The sequence below is a fragment of the Chelmon rostratus genome, chromosome 3 (assembly GCF_017976325.1).
Source record: "Chelmon rostratus isolate fCheRos1 chromosome 3, fCheRos1.pri, whole genome shotgun sequence".
NCBI classification, from domain to species: domain Eukaryota; kingdom Metazoa; phylum Chordata; class Actinopteri; order Chaetodontiformes; family Chaetodontidae; genus Chelmon; species Chelmon rostratus.
The window spans coordinates 4,019,736-4,032,363 of NC_055660.1; the positions used below are offsets into that span (position 1 = coordinate 4,019,736).

Below are 12,628 nucleotides of genomic sequence, written 5' to 3' on the forward strand. Positions count from 1 at the left end.
TAGCCATTGTCTTTCCTGACACTGCTGCAAGTATTGATCCAAGCAGTGTTGAATGTCTGTGTCACGTGTGGGCCTTGTTTCTCCAGGGCCGCCTCCCTTTGGTTCAAGCTGGGTCAAACGCTACTGCACATTTGTCAAAGAGCAGAAGATCCTGCACATGGTGACATTCGACCACAGATCTGGTGGGAAGATTGTGAGTAGTCATAGAACAGATGGAGCAGTGGTTTATTAGTCAGACATTTTTTAACGATGTCTCAACCACGTTCACGACGCAGTCTTTCACTTTTCAGAATGACGGAATGGTTATAACTGTGGGTAATTTTGTTTTTTTTTTTATTTTCAGGGTGAGATGGAGTCCGTCACGCTCAAATCCTGCCTCCGCAAAACGACAGACATGTTGGACAGGAGGTTCTGCTTAGAACTCGACATAACAGATCGGTACATCATCACCTGAGCAACACTGACTCTCAGATACACTGCAATGAGATACGTGTAGTTGGAGGCTGATGCGAAATATTCTCACGTGCCTTTTCCATAGCAGCACAGAGATTATCTACTGGGATGTTCCACATTAACAGTTTACAGATCTTAGCTCCACACTGATTACGGTTTAGCTTGTTGCTCTATGTGTTTTGGATTGCAGAGGGCAGAGCAGCAGGATTTGTCTTGGAGGGCTGCCCTCACACACTCAGCTGGGAGGATTTGTCACACCCTGCTGTGCCCTCTCGTAATAGATATCTCATTTTGTCACACAACTTAACTCTGCCCTGCCCCTTTTCTGTAGTATTAATAGAAGAGCAATACCCCAGATTTAGTTATTTAGTAATTCGAGTCCACACATCCATTCTGATTGGGACGAGTAACTTGATATCCATCTGGCCCCACGTGATTGTAGGTCTCATACACCAGCTGGGGCGACTCACAGGGCTCATATTTGTTGGGTACTGCAAATCCAAGGTTCAAGTGCATGTGGCAGAGGATGTTTTTTTTTCTTCTTCTTCCCAAGAATTTCTAAGCACATTTGATGTTTTATATTGATTCAGATGTTGCCTTACTGCGCTGTAGCTCTAAGCCTAATGCAGATGTGGTGTGGCTCTATCCCAGGCCAGGGACGGTGCTAACAGTGCAGGCTCTGTCAGAGGATGACCACAAGTTCTGGATGCAGGCCATGGGTGGGAAGGAACCTGTGAGTCAGCCGCCTGCCTACACAATGTCATCATCTACCACTCACACTTTGCTCATGTAGCCCCACTGTATTCTGTTTAGCTGCCATCTTATATTTTAGTTTAATATTCTTCCTTATACCTGCACTTTACTGTACTTGCTAAACTTTTTGTGGTGTTTTATGGTTTCTGATAGTTAGTTTTTTTTTCTTTAACAGATTGGACACTATCTTGGGAGGACTTATTCTAAAGAAAGAGGAAGTAAGTAATGCAGCTGTACCAGACTTTGTATCTGTAAACAAATATCGTTAAGGGTTATGAGTGCCATGCTTCACCTCATATGAAGGTATGTTTGTTTTTTCCGCCTGCAGTTGATGCCCAGCTGGATGATGTGGGTTTGGGTTTTGTGAAGAACTCCATCAGCGCCATAGAGACGAGAGGTGAGCTTCAGATGTAAATAAGGGGAAAGCTCAGTAGAGGGAATTACAGCCTGATTTTTTGGGGGGGCAGTTAAACATGCCATTGGTGGAAAGTAACAGGTAAACATGGATGCAATATCTTTATCTGTACACAAGGGGGCAGGCTTGCTCCAATATTCAAACCAAAGGCTGTCTGGTAGGTTGTGCAGGCAGCTTGTGCTGCAGATAATACGAATGCCTTTCATTGCATAGCACTTAAGTTCTTATATATTTCCTGCAAATTGCAATGACACATTCATGCATCCGCTGTATAGTTTCCACATACAGGGTTGTTGGTTCTTTTCTCTGTAAGGCACTTTGCAACTTAAGTTTAAAAAAGCTGTGTTATACAACTGAAGTTTCATTTTTGTTATCACTTATCAGGTATTAATGACCAAGGTCTGTACAGAGTTGTCGGGGTGAGCTCCAAGGTCCAGAAGCTCCTCTCATTAATGATTGGTAAGTTAAAGGCTATTCCTTTCTGTGCTCTGGAAATGTATTTGCATGTTGCTGGTAAGAGCTGGAAAGCAAAATTTTTAATTTATATGCTACTGCACTATCTCTGTGATACCAGGTTGCCCCTAGTTAGTTGAATGTGCTGATGTAATGGATGTGTCTGTCAGGGTGATATTAAAAAGATAGTGAATGACAATCAGCCGTGACTCAGCCCGTCAGAGCCATGTGCCTCTGAAGTGCAACAAGTGCCTGGGTGTATGTTTGCCTCCTGTCCATTTAGTTTTCTACCCCCCAGACAACCAGACAGGGCCCCTCCTATCCACGTCTTGCACGTTTTGCCTCATTAACACACCACTAAGACGGCCTCTCAGGTGCTCGTGCCTGGCGTGGTCTCTCACTCGCCTTTCTCCGTTTCCTTTATGCCTCTCACTTGTCTTCAGTCCCTTCTCACTCAACTCCTTTTCTGTAGAACTTGTCCTCTGTCCTTTCCACTGCTCCCTGTCTGCTCTCTGGTTTCCTGCCGTCTCCAGCAGACACCAGCTCACTTTCAGCTCTGTGTTCAGAATGACAACAAACTCAGGCAGCAGCCAGCCCGTCTCAAGCTTCCTCTCCAAAACCGTCCAGCCTCCCAACCTGCCGACTCATGCTGTAGACTTCATTAACACTCAGCTGCAACACTCTTAGAAGTCTCTTTAAAGAGTGAATATAGTAAAAGAAGCGTTCGTCTGTGGTCTTGACATTCCACATATTCTTATGAATGAGGGCGAAATACAGATATTACTTGCACTTTACAAATGTCCTCACTGATAAACCATATTGAGTACATGAAATATTTTCATGAAGCTTCCTAGAACGTGACTTCTATACAGTATGACGGAGGTAGTACTACTTCTACACAAACCAACACATTCACAAATATTTCATGCATACAGCAGTTCACAGTGAGTGGGTGAAGCGAGCTTTAAACCCTGAAGAAAGACTTCGGATCCTCCCACTCCTCCTCCTTTTCATCTCTCACCCACCGACATGGCAAGGGTCCAATCAGAGAGGACAGAGTGATAGAAAACGAGTCTCCCATTATATTACAGCACAAACAAAAAGAGCGGCACCTATTGAATGTCAGGCAACAATATAACAGGAAGAAGGCTGTAGAAGTGAGCCTCATTCTGTCTCTGACCTGTCTGTTGTACAGTGTGAGGCAGGGAAGTGTATAGTGTCGCTGAGTTAGACTTCTTAGTTCTATAGATATAACTGCAGAGTGGGGCAAATTTGAGGAATGCTGTGAGACGTTTCCAAAGAACTACTCAATACATTCCACATTTCCACAATGCGAGGCAGATATGATCATTAATGTATTGAACGCTGGATGATGGTGGCCATGTAGATGCTGAGAGGGTTTATGCTGCTTCTTACTCGTGTAAAATAATATCAGTTCAAAACAATGTCTTGAAAAAACTCGACAAACAATGACTTTAGAGGGTTAGTTCACTTAAATTACAAGAACCCAGGGTGCCACTCGTGCTGTGGCTGGTGGGCTCACCTTTTCGAGTGCATGAAGTGGGTGTGAACGGCGGACACAGACGCCCCAGTCCCACATCAGAAAGGTCTCAGGGGAGGGGGTTTCTGAAAAAAAAGTTGGTCATAATTGGAACATGCAATACAGAAAGCAGCCAGTTACACCTGGTTGCAAGGAGACCCCTTCTTAAAGGGGTCACAAGCCAAAAATGTTGGGAACCACTGCAGCAGCTGGCACATTCGCTCAGCCTCTCTTCCTTTAACCAGTTGGCATCCACCCAGCATCTTCTCCTTTTTAAATGTTGGTACCATTCAACACGACTACAGCACACATATTTTGGTTAAGTTTATCTTGGAGTTTCTTTCACACAGTTGGACAGTCCGCCTAAATGTGCGATGGACAGACCTTTCTTTTGGGATGGATTTGGATGGCAAAAGCTTTTTTTTTCTGCATCTGTCAATGGGAGCAACATTTTCAATTTTAGCTACTATGCTGAAGTCTCCACACACAGCACGATGATGTCCTCAGGGGCTTAATTTAGATAACTAATGTAAAATAACAAAGAATTATACCTTTGAACCTGCTGCTGTTTTGTGGTTAGCAGCTTTATACTTAACGCTGCTGCCAAAATTGTGTTTTTGTATCCTTGACCTAGCCAAGTCCCGGCCTGTCTGAGCCTGTGCAGACCCCATCAGTCTCAACATACATGCTTGCAGAGGCACAGCTTTGGCTACAAACATTCCACAAAAGCATTTGCTTACAGAAGTTGATATTGGACAGGCTCTTTTGTGGACAGAGCAAGCAGAGAAACGCGCCGTTGTCCTCGCTGCAGTGCTTAGATGGAATAAAAAAAAAAAAAACATTTCCCAATAATGTAGACCACCCACCCACCCACCAAGCTAAAAGCTGAATGGTGACCTGAGCCCTGTACAGTACATATGTCTAACTCGCAACACTTCATTGACACATTGCACCTCCAAGTCCTCTGTAATACATCAGAGGTTACTTTAGGTGTGACTAAAGCCCCCTGAATTTTCAGCACAACACAGCCCTGGAGTCCCTGTGGAGCCAATGAAGTAGTAAGGGATTAATTAAACTTGTAATGAGTCTAGAACCAGCAGCCCTCTACAGAAGCTGTAACTTCCTTCCGTATCCACCGGGGCTAGACTCGACCCCCCAAGGCTAGCGCCACTGCTTTTATCCTCACATGGCTAATTATAAGTTACATATTTATATTGCATATTTGGACTTTCTAGGCTGCACACAAAAATCACCGCTGCTTAACGTGAAAAACAATAGTTAGTTGGTGCTTTGTGTTGTCGCTTCAGCCAGCGGATTTCCTAATAAGAACATGTTTCGTGATTGTGATCCACTCAGATGAGAAGAGCAACGAAGTGGATCTGTCCACCAGCGAGGACTGGGACGTTAAGACAATAACAAGTGCACTGAAGCTTTATCTGAGGTAAGGATCAGTGAGACGAAGGACACACACACACATACACGTAAAGCACCTAGAGCTGCAGAAAAGAGTTGATTAATCAACTGAGAGAGAGTTAATGGGATGCTAAATTGATAATGGATTAATTTCTTTCTTTCTTTCTTAAGTTATTTCTCAAGCATTAATGCCAAAATTCAGTGTTTCCTGCTTTTCAAATGTTTAGATTAGAATCTTCACTTTTTCATATAATTATAAACTGTCAGAAGTTATATCTTATTAATCTTAAATGTTTCTGACATTTTATAGACAAAGCAATTAAATGGTAAAAAAAACCCACGTCAATTGCTACCCATTAAGCACAGATAATTAAAAAGAAGAAAAGTTCATTTGCTGATCAGTTCTTAAACCTGAGTTGAGATCAGTTTAACTCTCAGTCACAACAAACCTCGTCCTCCTCATTTGGTTGGCCGTCAACATTTTTAGCAATGTGACTCATTTTCAGACGCAGGGTAAGTTAAGTTTCATTATTTGACGTCCTTGTATCGATGCCTTCAGGCAGATAATGTGACACAGTGTGACTTGACTAGCACAGAGACAGCTGTGCTTGGTGCAGGATCGATCATCTTACAAGCTACAAAACTGTACTTTTCAGAGTTGTTATGTCTCTAACCAAATCTACTCCTGACCTGCGACAACCCCAGTGGTTAATGGCACATTTTCACATACATATACATATTTATCTCCTTTGACGAGTATGATAGAGCCTCTGTTCACTTGAATATGAAGCATTTCATCCATTGTCGACCGTGTCTTTTTTAAAATCACTGCAGAGTTGATTATGCAAAGTGCCTTGGTATAATTAACTCCTTGCGAGGTCACATTGCTTGCTGTATGCCTGTTCCACATTCACCAACTCCTTCCAGGTTGACAGATAGTGTGGGTGAAGTTCAAAGATTAAAAATGTGGTTTGTTTGCAAGAAGCTGAGACGGTTTCATTTAAATGCCAATTTGTTTTTGTAAACGTGCAGTTAGCACCAAATTGACTTGGCTTTGCTCATTTAAATCAAAGCTAAGTTGTGTTCTCCACTCACACCGGCAAAAAATTGTGCTGAATGATTAGCTGTCTTGATTTATCTGCTCTTTAACTTGCAGAATAAAATCGTGTTCATTCATATTCATTTATTGCGCTGTAAGATGTTATCATAGCGACGATTTAAATGCCAAATTGAAAAAGAAAATATTAATTATGATCCAAATATTGTCAGTAATTGTAGCAGATTCATTGACTGAAAGTCCCATAAAGAATAACAATAACAAATCTACTGATATCCTGTTAAATTTGCTCTTATTTCCACTGCTGTTAACTGTTTTCATTGGTGTTCCCATGAAATCGTTAATAATGGTTTTCCATGAGATTTTAAGTGACAGAGCTTGACTATCATCCATCAACAAGTATTTGTGATCAGAGGTCCGTTTCACAAAGCAGGTTTACTGAAAACTCCGAGTATGTTAACCCTGAAATGAGGGAAACTCTGAGTTTTCCGTTTCACATAGGAAGGTAAGTCAAACCAGAGAAAGAGGGGTAACTCAAGCCTGTTTCACAGACAGGGGTAAGTTAAACTCCGAGTCAGTTACCGCAGTAACTGACTCTATGAACCTAACCTGGTCGGGACCAGGTTTTACTCAAGGAACCTCGAGTTTCTCTGTGTCTCCGCCCTCTTTCAACCGCACACCGCATTCATTTCCTCATTCATTCAGTCGGCAGACGAGTTTTGGCATAGTTCTGCCGTCTGTTATTTAAAAAAATCATTAAAAATATCAGTCAGTGAGAAGTCCATTAGGCACAGTAGGTGGTGACTTTTTTCGTTAACATGGCATGTTAACGTCTTTTGATCATGATCCCGTGGATGAAGGTGCAGCGATACTGCGCAGAGAATTAAATATTCGTCGGTAGATAGTTATCAGACCACGATGTTCTTGCTTTTCCAGACAGTTATCGGTTCTAGGCCACCACCCGTTCTTCGTGCATCTGCCTTCTTTCTGTTGGCTGAGTAAAAGTCTGTGTTAGTTTAAATATAGGCTTAATTATTTAACATAACGTGATATAGATGAGAACACTTTTTTCATTTTTAAATTTTATTTCATTCGTTAACAAAAAACAAAACATTATATGAACACAATATAACCAATTTTACAATGAAAGGGAGCCATTTAATATTTACTTTACAATGTAAAACATGATCAAAATGAGGTAGCTACCTCCATGAGATCATGCAGAGGTCTTACCTGTTTCAACCATGTTTTTATATTTCATTTTAAGCTGCTGCCAAGTGCGCTTCTCCCCCGCGGGATTGCACCTAAATGGAATAAATTAATAGGCAACCATTCAAGCAGTTTTGCCCTGTAATATTATTGTGATTTCAAAGGACTACATTTATACTCACGCATTGACCCGAGCAGCAATGTTCTCCCACGCCGTCTCCCTCTGCTTCGCAGCTGCAGCGGTGTTGGACTTCCGTCTAAAAACGTGTTCATATTCGCTGTATGAGCGCATTAAAATGTCTAATTCCAGTGGCGTGAAGTACGCAGCCTTCCGCTTCCCCGTTGCCATGGTGAATCCTTAAATCGGGGTTCCATTGATGCTGTCTTTTTAAAGTTGCGGTGCACGCGCTTAACTCGAGGTGAACCTACTCTGAGTTAATCAAACTAACTCAAATCTGCTGTTGTGGAATCGAAAACTCAGAGTTTCCTATCTCAGAGTAGATCAACTCAGAGTTCAGGGTTACACTCAGAGTTTGTTGAACCTGCTTTGTGAAACGGACCCCAGGATGTAAAAAAGGGGTTAATATTGTGTTGTGATGGCCAATTTTAAGCTTTGACGCCTGTAAAAGAAGCAGTTTGACATGATGAGCTGTGAGTCGTGGGACTCTCTCACTCACAGCTTCACTGTAACATTTACTCATTTCTAACCCCAGTTTAAGCTAACATAACATATCCATGTTGGTATGCTGTAATAAACCATGCCGAGTGTTGCTCTGACTTGCCTTTTGCTTTGTGTCTGGCCTGCTGGAATAAAGCAGGGTCAGTCTCCTCAGTTTCCTCTGGGGCTAAGTACCTTTGGCCACTGGCCAGCTGCAGTGTGAAAGTACCTTCAGATGAACTTGGTTATCTCAATGCGTGCGCCATCTAATTCCATCCCCTGGCCTGGCCACATTAATCATTGCTGTGTGCAGACCCTATAAAACAGTGTGCAGGCTATTTCTGTCCCCCCTTGCTCACTTCAACTCTCTCCATCCAACCCCCCCCGCCCTTCCCTCTTTGTCTCACTCTCTGTTTGAAGGAGCCTTCCTGAGCCGTTGATGACCTATGGACTTTACAAAGAGTTTATTAGCCCCGCGAGTAAGTTTGAGCACCTCTCATACCACTTAATTTGAATACAGACCATAAGCAAAGAACAGCGTACACATGTGTTGTATCAATCTGAGAAGGATGCTTACTCAGTTTTGGCCTTTACTGTATGTGTTCTTATGTGGTGTGACTGTCTGTACTCTCATGTGTGTGGCAGTAAGTCCCACCATTTGAGGACACTCTTAGAAATGTGAATATATTTGCCATTGACTTCCAGTGAATGCAGCTGACCCACTCTGGTCAGCCAAAATCCGCCTTTCAGATGTCTTTTTTGCTTATGACGTGCATTTTTAACACTTCTGTCTGTGTTACAACACCGTGTTTCTTTTTCTAATTTCTGTCTGTTTTAATTTGCTGCTAAAAATATGTGGCCAAATAACCCATGAAAAGTTAAAGCGGAAAGGTTTGAAATGACACATATGCTGTGATTTGCATGCCCTCAAATGGTCCAGTGAGTGACCTTGAACAGCAAAAAGACACTTTTTTTTTTCCCTCTCTCCACCCACGTAGCATCATTTATGTATGAAATGTTTTTAAAGCAAGCCAAACTTGAATGTTATTACAACAAGTGCTATAATTGGATCAGGTTGACATTTTTATCAGGCGCTCGCAATGCCCTCATAACGAGGGGGAAAAAATGGATTAGCAAAGAATATTTTTTTGATGGATGACAGCATCCATAAGAAGCTTTTTCCATGTTTAAATCCTTGTCGTTCCCATAGTAATGATATTTTGTGTGTCTGTGAGTGTGTGTGTGTGTGTGTGTTTGTTTGTGTGTGGGCGGTCAGATGCCCATGTGTGAGGAAATGTTTAAGAGATGATCTTGGGGGTTTTAACACAACCCTTTTTTACGGTAGCGACAGTAACGTAAAGCTATCTCCTTCGCCAGCACAGTGGTCCCTGCTGCCAAATTCTGGGAGGCTTCAGACCATATATCACTATCACACCTCTTCCTCTCTTACTTAAATGGGAATGCATCATCCTCTAACCCTCACGCTTGAGGGTGATAGCCTCTGATCATTGTGTCCTTAAAGGTCCACTAGCTTTTGCTCAATTTTTGACTGCCCAATATCCAAATAATTTATCAGGATTTAATAAATAGAGGTTTTTAGGTTTTTACTTCTTCCACTAAATGCCTCTTATTTTGGTGTTTCTGCACCTTAAACTCCAGATTGTGCACAGCTCAGATCAACAGTGTATATAGTGTATCATCATCGCTTTAAATTTGCTAATGTGGTAGAGTATTCGATCGCAGCTGCGTTGGCGCTTTGCCACCTGAGGAGCACAGAGAAAATCCGTGTAGTTTAATGCGAGTGCATGGCTGCTTCTGTGTTTGAACAGAGGGCGGTAGTCCAGAGTCTCGCATCCAAGCCGTCCACTGCCTGGTCCACAAACTACCGGAGAGGAATCGACAAGTCCTCGGGCTGCTTATGAAGCATCTGGCCAAGTGAGTGTTCATAGTTCCTCGGTCATAGTTCACCCAATCTCCACCCCCTCTCTCTCTCAGTTCTCTCCTCCTGCTCTTCCTGTCTGTCTCCTCATTCTCACTCCACATGCTTTTTCTCTCTATCTCCCTCACTCCCACTCTCTTCACTCCCCCTTCCCTGCTGTCACTCCATCTCCTCTCTGTCTACTCAGTGGCTGCTGGGTAAGAAAATTGATGCTGCTAGCATAACATTTTTTATGCCTTTTTCTTGGGTCATTTTGGTGCACATTTAAAGTTGTTGAGGGAGGATTGTGTGGCCTACCGTACCTGTTCAGCATGCCGTTGTGCAGCCCACCGGTGAAATGAAATGAAATGGACCTCTCAAATTAAGCCCTCTCTGGAGATTACTCTATACACCCCTGGATGGACCACTATTGTGCATCACTCCATTTGTGAGATTAGATAGGAAGAAAGATTTAAGAAATAATGTTAGCTAACATTACAAGGTTTTACCTCAGCAAGCTTTTTATAAACTAAATATGAGCAAATTGAAGATAAGTAAATAATCCCTCTTCCCTGAGGCAGTGAAAGTCTGGTGGATCTTATTTCATAGAAACCCGCTGCAGAATCAGGCTCTGGTAAAAAGGCAGCGCTATTGAAATTGAATTTGGATTATCCAGCGTGAAATTCTCCAGACTGGAGAGACTCGAATATTTTTCTGAAGTTGGCGTGTGTGCATGTCCTGCAGGGGAAGGAAGCAAAGCCAGAATTTCACACTGCTATCTGAAATGGTTTCAGAGATGTTATAAATGTGAGTTGTCACCAGTGTTTTTGTCTTCAAAGGCATCCTTTGAAGCTATTTAAACTGTCTCTCTGCAGATGCACTGCATATCATCATATTTTGAGTGTGAAATCTCTTCACCTGTCCGTGTAACTTTCTCTTCAGCTGAAGGTTTTTTCCTTCACTTTTCTTGACCTCCTCTAAGATAAAGTTTCATCCACTGAAGGTGTTCCGATTTCAGAGCTGATCCAGAAGACAATTAATCAAACGTGTTGTTTCTCAATGTCAAGTGTCATCACCCTGTTGTTGAAATAGATCCTGCCAGAAGTATTCAGAGTTGTTGTTGGAAGTGCTGAGGAATGCTGTGTAAGTGCCATGTGTGTACCTTTAAAAAGTCTGCATGCACAAAGTCTCTCATTTTAGGAAACTGTGCAGGCCAAACTGTACATGCAGGATAAGTTAACGTCTGGATCTAAGAGTTACTGGCTAGGATTCACTACAGCTTACTGTTGTTGGCAAAAATGTGAAATTTTAATGTGTCACTTCAACTGGAAATGCAGTGGCTGCTTTACGTGGATTCACAGTTTTCAGTGCCTCTGTGATGTGTGTAATCAAGAAAACTTTCTGTTCTAAATGTGAAAAACTAAGAAGTAATACACAGAAAGAAAGAGGTCAAGAGACGGCTCAAAGTTATCAATTGAGATCGCAAACATCTCTTTGTTTTTCGTTACTTATTGCTTGTTTTTGTGAAATTATGCATTACAGCAGAGGTGGGCTGCCTTGCCCAAAACAAAGACCTCCTAAAACTATTACAGCTTTATAAAATAAAAACATTAACCTTTCGAAAAACCCTTTACTTTCGAAATGGATCACAAGACGAGATCTGACTTACCAACTCTTCTAAACAGATAAACAGCTTGGGAATGTACTGTACTATATGTGAAGGGTGTGTTTCAGGCAATAGCCAAGCCACAGTTGGCTTCATTTTCTTGTTTACTCATACGGCTTTTAAATTCATTTTCAGATTTTTTTGTAAATAGGAATACATTACAGTTGCAGTACATTGGTGCCTTGTTAAATCTTAGGCAGTCTTATTCTGTCCAGTCTTATTCTGCCCTAATAAAAACCCTTTAATACCACTGACAATGTGTGAGTAAGTTGCAGTAAAACACGTATAACGTGAGTTGTTGTCTTCCTCAGTGTTGCGGCTCACAGTAAACAGAATCTGATGACCGTGGCCAACCTGGGCGTGGTGTTTGGCCCCACATTAATGAGGCCGCAGGAGGAGACTGTCGCTGCCATCATGGATCTTAAGTTCCAGAACATTGTGGTGGAGATCCTCATCGAACACCACGAAAAGGTAACGCTCAAAACTGGCATTTGCCAGACGCGCAGCGCAGTATCGACTCTCCTGTCACAAAGCAACAGACTTGAAACTGAGCGCTCCCTGAAAGCTGGATGTGTCTACTAATAGCACCATATCTTTCAGTGGAAGTAATTACCACCATATCTGTAAGAAAAGAGGAAGAGTCTTTTTATTGCATTCTGTTCTATTTTCTCCCCAAATGTCTGTTTTTGATTGTTCAAATCTCTGCTGCACCAACTGTACTTGCATGATCCCAACTGTCAGTGCAGTATTTTGTGTATAATTGTGTTTCCGCTTGCCATCCAGAACTGTATTTACTAAAAGCTAGGCACCCCATGCAAGACAGGGCACAATGATAGCATAAAAAAAAATGTGAATGAGGTGACATGACATCTCTAAGCTGAACACAGCACCTTTGTGTTTACCAACCTGGGTGGCGTGTAATTACTTGATACTGAAGGATAATAAATGTGCAAGCGAAGCAAAAGATCTAATGTTTGTAAATCCTGGCTCCTTGGCACTGAGAGCTTTCTTACTATTGTTTTGAAGTTTTGTATTTTGCTCTTAAGTTTCGATTTGGCAGTTTCTGTTGGCACATGCTGTACTGTACCTGACA

The 12,628-nt window shown here is 42.1% G+C and overlaps 1 protein-coding gene across 4 annotated transcripts in view; it reads left to right on the forward strand.

Annotated features, from left to right (window-relative positions):
- Positions 1-12,628, forward strand: part of arhgap10 (Rho GTPase activating protein 10) — a 48,726-nt gene that overhangs the window by 19,710 nt on the left and 16,388 nt on the right. For all 4 annotated transcript variants that reach the window (XR_006006730.1, XM_041933554.1, XM_041933556.1 and 1 more), the window contains exons 9-18: positions 87-193; positions 344-438; positions 1,105-1,186; positions 1,382-1,424; positions 1,535-1,603; positions 2,006-2,080; positions 4,971-5,055; positions 8,372-8,430; positions 9,781-9,886; positions 11,847-12,006. Coding sequence is in view for 3 of the 4 variants with exons in the window: in XM_041933554.1 (XP_041789488.1) it covers positions 87-193; positions 344-438; positions 1,105-1,186; positions 1,382-1,424; positions 1,535-1,603; positions 2,006-2,080; positions 4,971-5,055; positions 8,372-8,430; positions 9,781-9,886; positions 11,847-12,006 (881 nt within the window). In the remaining variant the exon portion in view is untranslated. The remainder of the gene's footprint in view (positions 1-86; positions 194-343; positions 439-1,104; positions 1,187-1,381; positions 1,425-1,534; positions 1,604-2,005; positions 2,081-4,970; positions 5,056-8,371; positions 8,431-9,780; positions 9,887-11,846; positions 12,007-12,628) is intronic.